Below are 12,735 nucleotides of genomic sequence, written 5' to 3' on the forward strand. Positions count from 1 at the left end.
CACAGACAGGAAAACTGTGGGCTTAGGTAATCCACGGCTTTGAGGCAGGCTGGGAACTGAACACGGGTCAGGCCAAGACACAGCACACAGGACACAGGCCGGGGCCCTCCCTACTGGGGTAGACAGCCTGTCCTCACAGGGGCCTCATGCAGCCACTCCTGGGGTGGGAGCGGGCAGAACTCTGCACCTCACGGCGCTGCGGTCACGGTGAGGAGCATGGATGGCGCAGACGCCCCCCTCCTCCCTCCCGCCCTGAACGAGCCATCCTTGGGGCAGCAGCCTTCAGGCTTTCCTGGACTGACAAGCGCTGAGGCTCCTGAGAGAACCAAGTAAGGTGGAGGAAAACAGAAACTTAAGAGGAACTGTGTGCTAGCAGCCTTCGCACTAGGTAAATGCTTCACCAGGGCCACAGGCACTAGAGAGCATGTGAGGCGGCGCAGGGCCTCCCCTGGAGGTGCACAGAGATCCGTCGGCCCTGCAGCCCTGCCGCCAAGCTTCAGCTGGAGTCCTTCCTTCCAACAGCTGCGTGACTTCTCAGAGACTCACTCCAAGAGGCTCCAAGTCCCCAGGACACGCCTTTGCAATCAGCGAGCGAGTCCTGCAGCACTGACATGAGACACCACTCCTCTCCCCATAAACACCTCCCCATTATCAGCAATGACAGCGGAACAGACACCCTCAGAACAGTTACCCTGAATCTGACTTCCAAAAAGGGGCCACTCCATCAGCCACCGGGACGGCTAACGATGCCCTCAGGACACAAAGAAGCAAGCCTTCCAGCACGGCCCGTGCGCACCAGAGACTCAGCCGGACTATCTTTGCACCCTTTTGGCAGGGACGGAACCAGGCCTGACCTGTACCCCCAGGACCAGTCTGTGTTGCTGTTCACTGACTTGTGTTAAAAGCACTGTGGTCACATTCCAATTAGAACTCTTATTTTGCTGAAACAGACCAATTAATGCACCCTTCCTGCCCTCTCAAAAGTCTCTCAAACTTAAAGTGATCTGGTCAAAAAGCACAATTTTACTGTAAGTGATTCACAGCAAGGAATGAAGTGGAGACGGGAAGGCCCAGGGGACTGGAGGGGAGAGGGACACTGTCCGGCCGGGGGCCCCACAGACAGACAGTGCCCTCCTGCACTCCCCGCAGAGAGCAAGGCCACCTCCTGGCAAAACAAGCTCAATGTCCAGTTTAAGGCTATTATCTCCTTTATTCAAAAAATAAATATTTCACTTTTGAGTCGACAGTTTTCAAATCACATTAAGCACAGAGAAGAAATTCAGTCCCTTTGGAAATAGTGAACACGTGTAGGAAAGAGTCATGTTCAAAACAACAGGGGTGGGGTGAGCACTGATTCCAACTGATTCGCGAACCAGAGACTCCGCCTCTCACCAGGTGAGCTACGTATCGATTGTAGGAGAGAAAAAGAAACACACACACGGCTTTGAAGTCTGAAAGGCACATGAAGTGGACCATAAGGTGTATGGCACGTTCACTGATAAAAGGTTCCCTATTCCCTCCCGAGAAACGTGGAGAAACTTTAATCAAGTCACAGACCAGAGAAGACAGGGCGCTCCTGCTCGGAGCTCAGCGTCAGGAAAAGCTGCGGATGGAAGCCACTCTGCTGCTCTGCCCTCCGGAGCCTCCTCGCCCGGGGGAGGCCCCTCATTCGGTGACGGTGGGGCGCGTGGCCACGTACACGAACACCACGATCAGGAGCACGACCACGGCCAGCGTGGGCAGCACCACCGTGGTGATCTGCTGCCGGGCCTCCTGCATGGCCTGCTTCCGCTCCTTCTTGTCCTTGGACGTCTCCTTCTTGGGCTTCCCCTTGAGCTGCCGCATCCTTCCTGGGGGACGCTTGGAGGGCGCGTCTGGAGAGGGCTTTGGAGGAAGGGCCACACTCCTCTGGTTAGGACACAGGTGCTCCTGTAGAGAGAACTACGATCAAGAAGGAACGGAGTGAAAGGAAAAGGGAATCGCAGACTTAAAGGCAAACGCTAAACTGGGAAGAGTGTCTGCAGCTTAGCAGACCAGGGGTAAGAGCAGGCGAGGCCGCAGCAGAGGTCAGCCCCTCTAAGGGGAGGGCAGTGGCGACAAGCCGACACGCCCGGGGTTCCAGCTCTGTCAGCGCCTCTGCAGGTGTGCTGTGAGCAGGTAACCGGGGTGCTAATGTAAGGCCTCTCAGCTCCACAAGCAACAGGATAGGCCCCAGATGCCACATAAACACGATCACTTCCATAACACCAGAGGGCCAGGAAGCACTGACCATGCTGCCTCCACTCGGAGGAGAGGGGCCCATCTCTCCCATCCAAGGCTCCACCTACTTACTTCGCTGTTCAAAATGCCACAGTCTCCCCAGCCAAGCTCTGGGGTTGAACCTTGTGGATTCCAGGCATGTGGCTCCCTTCCTGCCCGAGCCCGGGGCCTGATCACAGGCCAGGTCAGCCTCACTGGGCGGAAGAGAGCCCAGAGGCACTGGCTTCTCTGTCTCCCCATTGGTTCCTTTACCCATCCACCCAAACCTTCCTGAACACCTATTAGTGTCTGGCTCTGCTCCAGAGCTGAGGAGGAGGTGGAAGACTCAGGTCTGCCCTCACAGAGCCCACGGTCCAGGGCTGCACGCTGGGCGGCAGGCGGAGCGGAGATCAGGTCAGACAGACCATGCAGGGAGACTGGCTGCGCCTGCGGTCCTGCCACCCACACAACCTGGATCTTGTCACTTCTGTGCCCTGTGGAGGTGCTCGGGTCGGGGAGCAGTGCTGTCAGGGGCCTGGGGAATGAATAAAAGCCCACGGGTCACTATGCAGCAACAGCTCCATACAAGACTGAGCTTTAAGCAACAGAAACAGACTTTAAACTGAGGAGTTTAATCAGAGACCTCTGGCGCCTCACAGGATTCCCTGTGAAGGAAAGAGGACCAGGCTCAGGAAGCAAGCAGGACACAGAGCTGTGTGGCCATGCCCGGAGCCCATCTCACACCAGGGCCTCGAGGAGGCCACGGGCCTCATCGTCACCTGGACGCTACTGCTGGGGCCGGGGGCGCCGGGGCCACCACTCCTGCCCCTGTTAACCGGACGGACCTGCCGTCACCGCCCCCGGGACGAATTCCTCAGCACCCAGCTCTTCTGTGTCCCCGTGTGCATGTGGCGAGCTCAGCCTTCCCGTCTTTATCAGCAGCGGGAGTGTCTTCTCAGCACAGTGGAGGAGTGAGGGCGGGACACTGGGCGGGGGGATAAAACAGGCAAATGCCGTCATACTACTCTGGGGGAGGAGCGTGGAGGCAGGAGCTCCACTAACAAAGAGGCTTTTGTAACAAGACACTGCGTACCCAGTTTTGTCCCAGGGCAGAGGTGGCCTGTCCCAACCCTGATGAGGAAGATGACATTTACACCTAAGCCGGTGTGTTGAGAGGCAGGATGTGGAATGTGGATTCCGAGTCGGAAAAGAAAAGGTCTGTGGAAACCCTGTTGTTGGTAGACGGATCTAATCTCTTACCACCGCTCTTGCCCCAGGTGGAGCCCAGAACCTTTTTCGTATTATCCACAGTCAGGCAGAGTCTCTCACGGTGCAGGAGGGCTGATAATTTGCACTGGGATGACCGGATGCCAGCCAAAAGCAAATGTTAAAGTTCCGGCGGCCCCGTTTAGGGAAATGTACAACTTCCATCAGGCTTCTCAAAACAGCCACTGTTGCCTTCCTAAGACCTGACAGGTGGAGGAACCCTAGCTTTACAAACGCTCCTTTTCACAACTTTCAGAGAACTTGCAGGCAGACCTGGCTTCAAACTCAGGACGTACCACTCACTGGCTGAACGGCTTTGGGCTTCACGGGGCCTCAACCTCATCACCTTAACCACAAGAACGATTTCTCTCACAAAATGAGTGACCAAGGATCAGAAAAGAAGATACCTGCCCGCCCGGCCCAGAAAGCACAGGCCGGCCCTCCGCTCCCCTCCCCACCTGCCCTGCGGCCTGGGCAGGGCTCCCCGAGCGGCTCAGCCTCAGCCGTGCGTGTGTGGGTCTGTGTGTGTCTCTGTGTTTGTGTGTGTGTCTGTGTGTGTCTCTGTGTGTGTCTGTGTCTCTGTGTCTGTGTGTACGGAGAATGGCAGTGCCCCCCTCGCAGGACAGTGGTGAGGACGAGACAAGACTCCGGGATACGGAGCCTGGCGCAGAGCAGGCACTCAGGCCCCGTTCGCGGACACTCAGGAAGCCCACCCCAACAGCCTGCGGGCAGACAGAGCCGGCGTAGTACCCCCACTTCAGAGCTGAGGAGACCAAGGAGCAAGAGGGAAAATGCCTTGCTAGTGGTCACCGTCTGTAAATGTATCTCACAGAGCAGAGGACTGCACCCCTTGTCCAAAGTTATGAGCCGAGGTCTACTCTCTCCCTGACACAGCTTCATGAAATTGTTTAAAGAGACAAGCCATTAGCAGCACTCTGACTTGTACCCAACGGCCTATCAGGTCTGTGAAAAAAGGAGGATCCTGCCATGGCCCCTCACCTAGCCCCCTACAGGGCTCCCCCACAGGACCCCCTCACCCAGCACTCCACAGGGCCCTCCACAGGATCCCCCCTCCCCTACAGGACCCCCACTCATAGGACCCCCCGCAGGAAGGCAGCACTGGGGGCCCCGGAGTTAACAGGGGCCCCGGCCACGCTGGCTGACGGCGCGGGCCAGAGCTTTGCCACCCCCTGGCCGCGGCCTACACCCTCCCACACAGGCGCCAGCCTCCGTGATGAGCAGCATGCACTTGAAAGAAGCCCCCAGTTACCGGTGGACGGTGCAGGTCTGCTCAGGACTGAAAGGACGAAGACACTGGTCTCAAGTCTGGGTCCTTCAAGCAGCGGCCTCCCTGCTCTCCTCACCCGTGGGGTGGGCCTCAAGTGGCCCACACGCTCCCTCGGGCCCAGGTCGGCGTGGTGGGGAGTGAGGGAGCGAACACATCCCAGAGATGACGATGGAGGGCAGGGAAGAGGGCCCAGCCAGGACGAAAGCTGGGAAGAGCGGCAGACACAGGGAGGGGAGGAGCCAGGAGGGTGACAGGGGGTGACTGAGAGGGCGGCAGAGGCCAGGTCATCCAGGGGCTGGCAGACCATGGAAAGGCGTCGGGTTTCACTCCACGAACAGCACAAGGCACTGAAGGGCTTCACACAGGGAGCCGCAAGTTTTAAAAGCTCCTTCTGGCAGGTCTGTGGGGTAAGAAGGGAGGCTCCTGGAGCAGGCCAGGGAGGGGCGGGGCGGCTCCCACTTGGCTGGGAGGGTCGGCAGTGACGCAGGTGAGGAGGGAGTTGGGTTTCACGGTGGGGGTTCGACAGGACCTAGTGACAGATCAGATGTGGTGCATAAGGGAGAGAGAAATCATGGGTGGACCTAAGGCTGGAGCCTGAGTAACCAGCTGGGTGGTGACCCTGCCTCAGGTGGTGAGGGAGAAAGGCGGGCAGCGGACATCAGTGCTCTGTTCACACCTGTCCACGTGTGGGGACGCCCAGCAGACGTTGCCATGGAAAAATCAAGGAGGCGGCTCACGACATGAGCCAAAGCTGGGGCTGGGCTGAAGCTCTGTACTCGGAAGTCATCAGCTATTGGACAAGGTGAGCTCCCCAAGGACAAGGTAGCTGGAGGAAAGAGCCCGGCCCGAGCCCCGCGCACCTGACGGTCAGAGGGCAGGAGGGGGAGGGCAAGCGAAGAGGCCTGCGGAGAGGAGGCGAGTGAAGCAGAGGAGAGCGTGGAGCCCTGCGGACCACGAGCCAAGAAGGGCACGGCCTCAAAACAGCCAGGGACAGCGTTAAGATAAAGCAGCACCCGCTGGGCCTGCGGAGCAGGAGGGGAGGGCGCAGACTAGGGCTGCTACGAGCGAGGCCATAAGCTGTCCCTTGCCGAAAGCAGAGAGAAGCTGTGCCAGACTGTAAATGAGCACACCGCTTCCTTCATCGAGAAAGTTTCTCCGTGAAGGAAATGTCGGCTGAACTGAAAAGTGCACAGTGCACAGCTGATCGACACCCTGGCGCAAACTCCCCGACATGGTGGTGACTTGTGATAGATAACTCATGGGCCAGCACTCTTACCCACTTCGGGGCCACGTCATTGCTCACCAGCTCCTCTCGGAGACAAAACCAAAGATGCGGCCCAAGAGGCACGGTCTGGCTCCTTCCCAGCGTGCAGCCCAGGAAGGATGGACAAGCCGCTAGCTGAGTTCCAGCTTTATGGCCCGACTGTGACCACCACCTGGCCATCCCACTGCCTCCAGCTCCCCTAACCAAGGCAACGGCAGACGTCACAAACACTCGAGTTCCACCAACACCCCCTCCCCCACCAGCAAGCCCCTGACAACTGGTCAGCACTGGAACATCCCAACTGGTCCTGCTGCGTCTGGGTGGGGGGTGGGAAGCAGAGAGGCAGGTGGGGAAACGTCCTTGTGGATAGAATCACTTTAGGCTTGATTTTTCTCTGAGCTTTCGAATCTTTTTTCTATATATGTGTATATACATATACACATGCACACACACGTTTATTAAAATCTTTATATGTATTTCTTCCAACCAAGAGATCATAACGTACATACAGTGTTAAACCCCACCAGGGAAACAGCCCGGCGCAGAGGTAAGAACGTGGGTCTGAAACCAGGTTTGAGCCACAGCTCTGCCACGTCCAGTTATTTGACTTTAGGCAGGGTACTTCGTCTCTCAGGCCTTAACTTTCCTTCTCTGTAAAATGGGATAAGAAAGCCTGCTTTGTAGAGTTACTGAAAAAAAAAATGACAAAGACTGAAGTATGATCTTAGCAGGCCATGCCAGGTGCTCAATAAATGGTACATGGTAACTCGCTCTCCAGGGAGGTCTGTCCAGTGCAGACACACGTTAAGAGGGGAAATACCAAGGAGTTCTGCTCTGTTTGGTTTTGTACCATAGACCCCGTCTCCTGCCGAGAGGTTTGATGGGAGGAGAAGGCTGGCTCAGGCAACTGAGGGACAATTCAGAGCATACAGTCAGTCCCAGCTCCCGTATCCAAGAGGGGCTAAATCTGCCCTGCCCAACACAGCAGACACTACTCATGGGTGGCTCCAGCACTGGAAACGTGGCTGTGGTCCAAACGGAGCTGTACTGCAGTGTGAGACACTGGGCCCAAGCAAGCTGGGGGTCGGGGGGAGGCGGTGAGGGCGCCATGCAGGGGCGCAGGGGGTGCAGCACCGAGCAGCAGTGCAGTGTGTGAGTCCACGCTTCAGGGAGACAGCTGGGCTGAGACGGGGCGTGGCAGCTGTCGCCACTGTAAGCCTAGAGGCACGGGGCGGGGGGGGGGGGGGGATGAGCTGGGGTGGGGGCAAGGCACAGACAGAGAAGGGCTTTTGCCCTTCTTGGAGAGTTAAATAGGAAGCTGTAAAAGAGACTGAAAAGGTGTGAGAGGAAGGAAATGGGAAGAGCATGTATCTTGGAAGGCAAGGGCAGAAAGTGTTCCAGGAAGCAGGGGCCACCCATAGGGTTTGGTTGTGCGGAGGGGATGGGTGATTTGAGAGGACAGTTTTGGTGGGGAGGTGGGGAGGGGGCCCGGATCTGAGCAGGTCCCTAAGAGGGAGGGGGTGGTCTAGAGGATGGAGACCACCAGTCGGCAACGCTTCCCAAGGCAGGACTCAGGGGCTGCCTGCCTCTGCTGCAATCCGAGTTCTGCCGCTTATCAGCCCTGTGACCTCCGGCAAGTTAACTTCCTGTGCCTCAGATTTCTCATCTGAAAAATGGGGATCATAATCCCCTAATGAGCTGATACAGTAGAGTAATGCCTTGTCCATACAGAATACTAAGTAAGTGTCTGTATTACCACCATCATCATCACTATGATAACAGGGTCAGGATCAGAAGGGGATATGAGGACAAGAGTTTTGTTCATTTTTTGTTTGTTTTTTAAGGCAATTATAGAATGTCTGTGTTATAGGGGGAAATGGACCAGGAGAAGGAAGGAAAAAGAATTGATGGCGAGCTACCCCTGGGGGCTGGGGGAGCTGGAGCAGGCTCTGAGGCACCAGTGGGACTGGCCCTGGACAGGACCCCTTGTGACGGTGGGAGTCTGGCTGGGTCTGGTTGTTTAACCCAGAAAACCCACCGCCCTTCTTCGTATTCGAGTTAAAGCTAAACTCACACCAGCAACCTCAAGCGCAGCAGTTTGTTCTCACCAGTTGACCTGAAGCAAACAACCCTGAAAAGGACAAGGGAGACAATTAAACAGAAAAGAAGTAACCTGAAACTCCTGTAAGAGGGTCCAAAACTATGCCTTTTGAAACAGTTAAGACACACAGAAAGAATACAATGAACAGCAGCATACACCGTACAAGCTAAAACCAAAGTTTTACACGATGCTGTGTAAGCTTCTTACGTGCAACACACTCTGCTATATTCTATTTTGTTTCATTTCATTAGGGGGGAAAAAGCCAGTTCAATTCACTAAACGAGGCGACTCTCGGTGGGAAAAAACACTGGACGGAGAAGACCTCCCCACAGGGAGGGCTAGTGAATGTTTCAACCCCATTCCCAGGAGAAGTCGGGGAAATGCCCGGAGTCTCTTGTACCATGATGAATAAAAGGCCCTCGTGAGCGTGAAGAGGAAGTAACAGATGTGAAGGCCCTCGGAAAAGCTACAAGCTCTTGTAAGTACTGTCACTCCTTAGACAGCAACTCTTCATCCAAACCCGCAGGTTCCTTCAACTTCATGTGCTATTCAGTGAGGTACTTTAAGACAGCAGGTACTGAAAGCAAGCATCACCAACGTGTCACTTTGTTAATGACAGCCCAACTCTGTGGCAGCTCAAGACTAAGGCAAGGCTGGGGGAAAATTCCTGAAGATGCAGAAGCCAGCCAGCTGTATGCACTGTTTTTATTTAAGGCAGTGCTTGTCTATCTCAAATATGGCAGAGCTGAGTGGACATTTATTCCTAGAGGCCAGATCTGGGGCAAAGCGACCGCCAGAATTTTAACTGTCTCCTCCTTTGTTTTAAACGGTCAAGCACTCGTAGGTAACATGACCGCTTGCTGTTCACTCCTGCTGTGCACGGCACTGTGGTCAGAGGCTGCCTTGGCTCCCACCAAATGCTGACAACAGCCCCATGCCAAAGGCTCTACTGCGTCCCAGGCTCCCGTCTCAGAAGTGAGAAATGGGGTTTTGAGGGGTTATGCAACTTGCCCAGGACCACGAAGCACATAAGTGGTAGGACAGAGTCAAACCCACACGGACTGGTTCCAGAACCTGCGTGTAACCACCATGCTATGCTGAACTCTCCTCCAACGGACAGCCGTATTTGTCTTCATATTCTTTACCTTACCCCAAATCCTTGTGAAACGTGACCCCCGCTCACCCTGGGCTCTGCCCACATGCTGAGGAGCGCCCCGGGTGTGGAGAACCATAGGTCCGCAGGATCGCCTCTGCCCTCCTCGTGCTCCTGTGCCAGGCGTGGGCTGCCAGCCCCTTCTCCCCTAGACGCCTAACACTGTCCTCATGTTAACTTCGGCATTAACTTCATTAACAACCAAGATATCACAAGTGCCAGTTGTTTACGGCCCCTTTAAAATGAAAAATTCATCTCTCAACTAAATTACAGCAAGTTAATTACAGCGCCTGGCTGATAGCAGACAGACAGAGAGAGCGAGCGAGGGGCTGAGTGCACCATCAAACACAAATAGCAGCTGTGACCAAACGCAGCCAAGACTGCACATCTGGGCCTTCCTCAAACACAGAAACCGGGGCTCAGCCCACCAGGAGGCCAGCCTCAGAGAGACAGGCAAACACTCTAACCCAGTCACTTTTTCAGCAGACACCTGGCTGAGCACCTAAGTGCTGGGGGCTAGCTAATCACACACAGAGCCACTCACTCACCGGGTTCAATCAAACGCTTACAGGGCACCTACCTCCCAGCCCACCAGGCACTGCTCAACTGTGAATGTACAGACTGATGCACTGACGGATCCACCTGACCAGTCACTGATTCCCCAAATACAGGGCAGCCTCGATGTGCTAGGCACTGTCCTGGCAGAGGGGATGGAATAATGAGCAAAATAAAGTTCCTGCTCTGACAGAACGCATATTCTAGGAAAGGGAGACAGACAAGAGGCAAACGACATACAGTGTGTCAAGGAGCGAAGTGCTATGAAGACAAAGCAGCGGGAGGGGACTGGGAGGCGGGGCTGTGCTGTGCTACAGAGAGTACAGGGGGCAGCATCTCTGCTCAGAGCACACGCCTAAGAAAAAGTGGGCGAGAGCCTGGCGCAGAGCCGGGGGAGGAGGGGCAGGAGCAAACCTGAAACCAGCGTGTCTTTGGGCGAGAAGGTCAACCTAAAAAGGCCGCTACAGACACACTGGCCAACATCTTGGAGCCCATCCTGCGCGCTTCACCGCAGGCCTTCCTGCTGCCAGAGGGTCGCTCTGGGGTAGAAGGAGGAGAACGGCCCCATCAGACGATGAACTCAGGCTGCCGGAGCGGAGTTCGCACTAACAAAGTGATGAGTATTTGATCTTTAATTTGAAAGTCACCCTTTTGGCTGAACCTTAAGCTGGTTCACCAAACTGAACAGCCGACGAGGACAGTTTGGGCAAACGGCAGAGAGCAAGAGGCTTTCGGGTGCTGACGACCGAGTCTGCTGATTTTGCCTGTGGTCCATCCATGGGCTCCACCGAGTGCTCCGCGTCAGCAACGAGGCCGCCCGCGCTGACCACATGGGGCCGCAGCCACCTCCGGTACCCACGCCACCTAAGTGAGGGAGGGTCTCCGGGTCACCTTCGACCCTGCCTTCCCTCGTGGAGGCTGATCATTCTCCTTCTGCACTGACTCTAGACTCCATGGCCCACCCATCTCCAAATGAAACCCCCGCTGCACAGACACCCAGAGCCTGCGTGTTCCGCCTGCCCTCACCCCATACGTCTTCCTGCCTCCAACCTCCTAATTCCTCAGTCTCCAGACAGAATGATTTCATTGAAACCAAGTCTGCTCTTAGTCCTCTAACTAATAAGCCCCGGCGCCAACAAGACACAGTGTGAACTCGGCCCGGCCCTCCGGGCTCTGTGTGCAGAGCCCAGCCCCGTCCCTGACGCCACGTCGAGCAGCCGTCCTCCCATCCCGCTGCGCGTGGCGCAGAACCAGCCAACCTGCACCTGCACCCAGGTCCTCTCTCCTTGGCCTGCTTCACACACTAGCCACTGAGAAAACCCGCCTGGTCCCCTCAGTCAAAACTGAGTGCCCTTTGGCCTTTCTTATACCTTTAAAACACCTCTTCTTTTGTCCCACCCTTCTTTCTTTTTAAAGAGTTAATCATTTTTGCCCACTTCCCCCAACCAGGGGCTCAGTAAGTATTTCCTGAATGATCCAAGTCTGCCCCTCTTACTAATGTTGCCCAAACCAGAAGTTTGGGGGTCTTCATGGATGCCTCCCCACCATTCCCTGTATCAAACTGTCCCCTAAATCCTACCAGTCCCACTTCTTAAATATCTCTCAACATATCCTCCTGCTCCACCCTCACTACTGCCAGGTCAGGCCTTTGTCTTGCTCATGCAGATTTATGCAACAGCCTAACCTCAGTTTCCCTGCCTGAACTTGCCCCTTTCTCAAGCCCTGAACAGCACGAACATTTCTAAATCCCCTGAAAATCACTGCCCGTGGATGGGTGTGGACCCATCCCACACTTCCCCTTACCAGCAAAACATACTCAGTAACTGCGAAGAATCACCGTAGCAGCAAACGCAGGGCATGTACACGTCTTCTTCAGCAAAGGGGTACGGACGAGTCATCTAAACCTCATCCATGTTTTAAAGCCTAGTTGTTGGAAACCCGTCAGACAAAAGACATCCCTGGCGTAAATACACACCACCCACACTTCAAGGTTAACACTGACCAAATGGTGCTAAACTAATAAAAGCCAAGCTGACAGTAATTGATAATTGCACATCTGGATTCCTGCAATTAAAAAGTGTCACAAACTCAAGATGGTGGTGACACTGCACTGCTGGAATGCCGTTTCCCAAATCTATGGGAAATCCGACAGCCTGTGTCAAGTCCGTGCTCCATGGGAACCTGAAACACATCAGACTCCCAGTGGAGGACAAGACAGAGTCATCCAGAAACTCCCTGCAGGGCAGTAGCTGTCCCTCGGGATCTGCAGGGGGTTGGTTCCAGGATCCTGCCTCCCCTGGGTACCTCATATAAGGAATAGTGTTTGTATACAACAATGACACATCCTACCGTACATTTTAAATCATCTCTCGATCACTTGTAATACCAAACACAATGTAAATGCTACGTGAAGAGTTGCTGGCATGTGGCAGACTCAATTTTTGCTTTTTTTGGAAACTTCTGGAAATTTCCTTGTTTCAAATTATTTTCAATCGGCAGTTGGCTGAATCCACCGATGCAGAACCCGAGGAAAGGGGAGGCGGACTGTAATTTAACACCAACCGCATGTCAGTAACTTTTAATAACAGCCTTGTGACTTCCGGGAGAGAGCCTGCAGTCATCCTTAAACTTGGAAGTCTGTGGAATTCTGGGTCCCATGCCCGTGGGAACTGATGAACACGCTGGCGTGTCTGAATCGGATCACCAGCATTCGGGAGAAGACGTGGAAGGAGAGAGCCCACAGCATCCCCACTGTACAATCAAACCTGATCCAGTGTCTCCCCAGTGTAAAGGCCCACGGGGCGTTCCACTTTAGGATCTGACCTCTGCCCACCGTTCAGTGCCCAGCCCAGCCACGCCTCCAACTGCAG

The 12,735-nt window shown here is 55.1% G+C and overlaps 1 protein-coding gene across 15 annotated transcripts in view; it reads right to left on the reverse strand.

The window, feature by feature from the left end:
• Nucleotides 1-1,190: 1,190 nt before the first annotated feature.
• SMCO4 (single-pass membrane protein with coiled-coil domains 4) overlaps nt 1,191-12,735 on the reverse strand; it is a 54,124-nt gene continuing 42,579 nt past the window's right edge. For 8 of the 15 annotated variants that reach the window (XM_074372860.1, XM_074372861.1, XM_074372856.1 and 5 more), the window contains one exon: nt 1,191-1,929. In XM_074372860.1, coding sequence (XP_074228961.1) covers nt 1,666-1,845 — 180 coding nt within the window. In that variant the 5' untranslated portion in view covers nt 1,846-1,929 and the 3' untranslated portion in view covers nt 1,191-1,665. Of the gene's footprint in view, nt 1,942-2,537; nt 2,774-6,565; nt 6,708-8,130; nt 8,188-12,735 lie in introns of all 15 variants that reach the window. The other 7 variants (XM_074372859.1, XM_074372855.1, XM_074372857.1 and 4 more) reach the window with 4 other exon arrangements.

Source organism: Camelus bactrianus, chromosome 10 (genome assembly GCF_048773025.1).
Source record: "Camelus bactrianus isolate YW-2024 breed Bactrian camel chromosome 10, ASM4877302v1, whole genome shotgun sequence".
In the NCBI taxonomy this organism is placed as follows: domain Eukaryota; kingdom Metazoa; phylum Chordata; class Mammalia; order Artiodactyla; family Camelidae; genus Camelus; species Camelus bactrianus.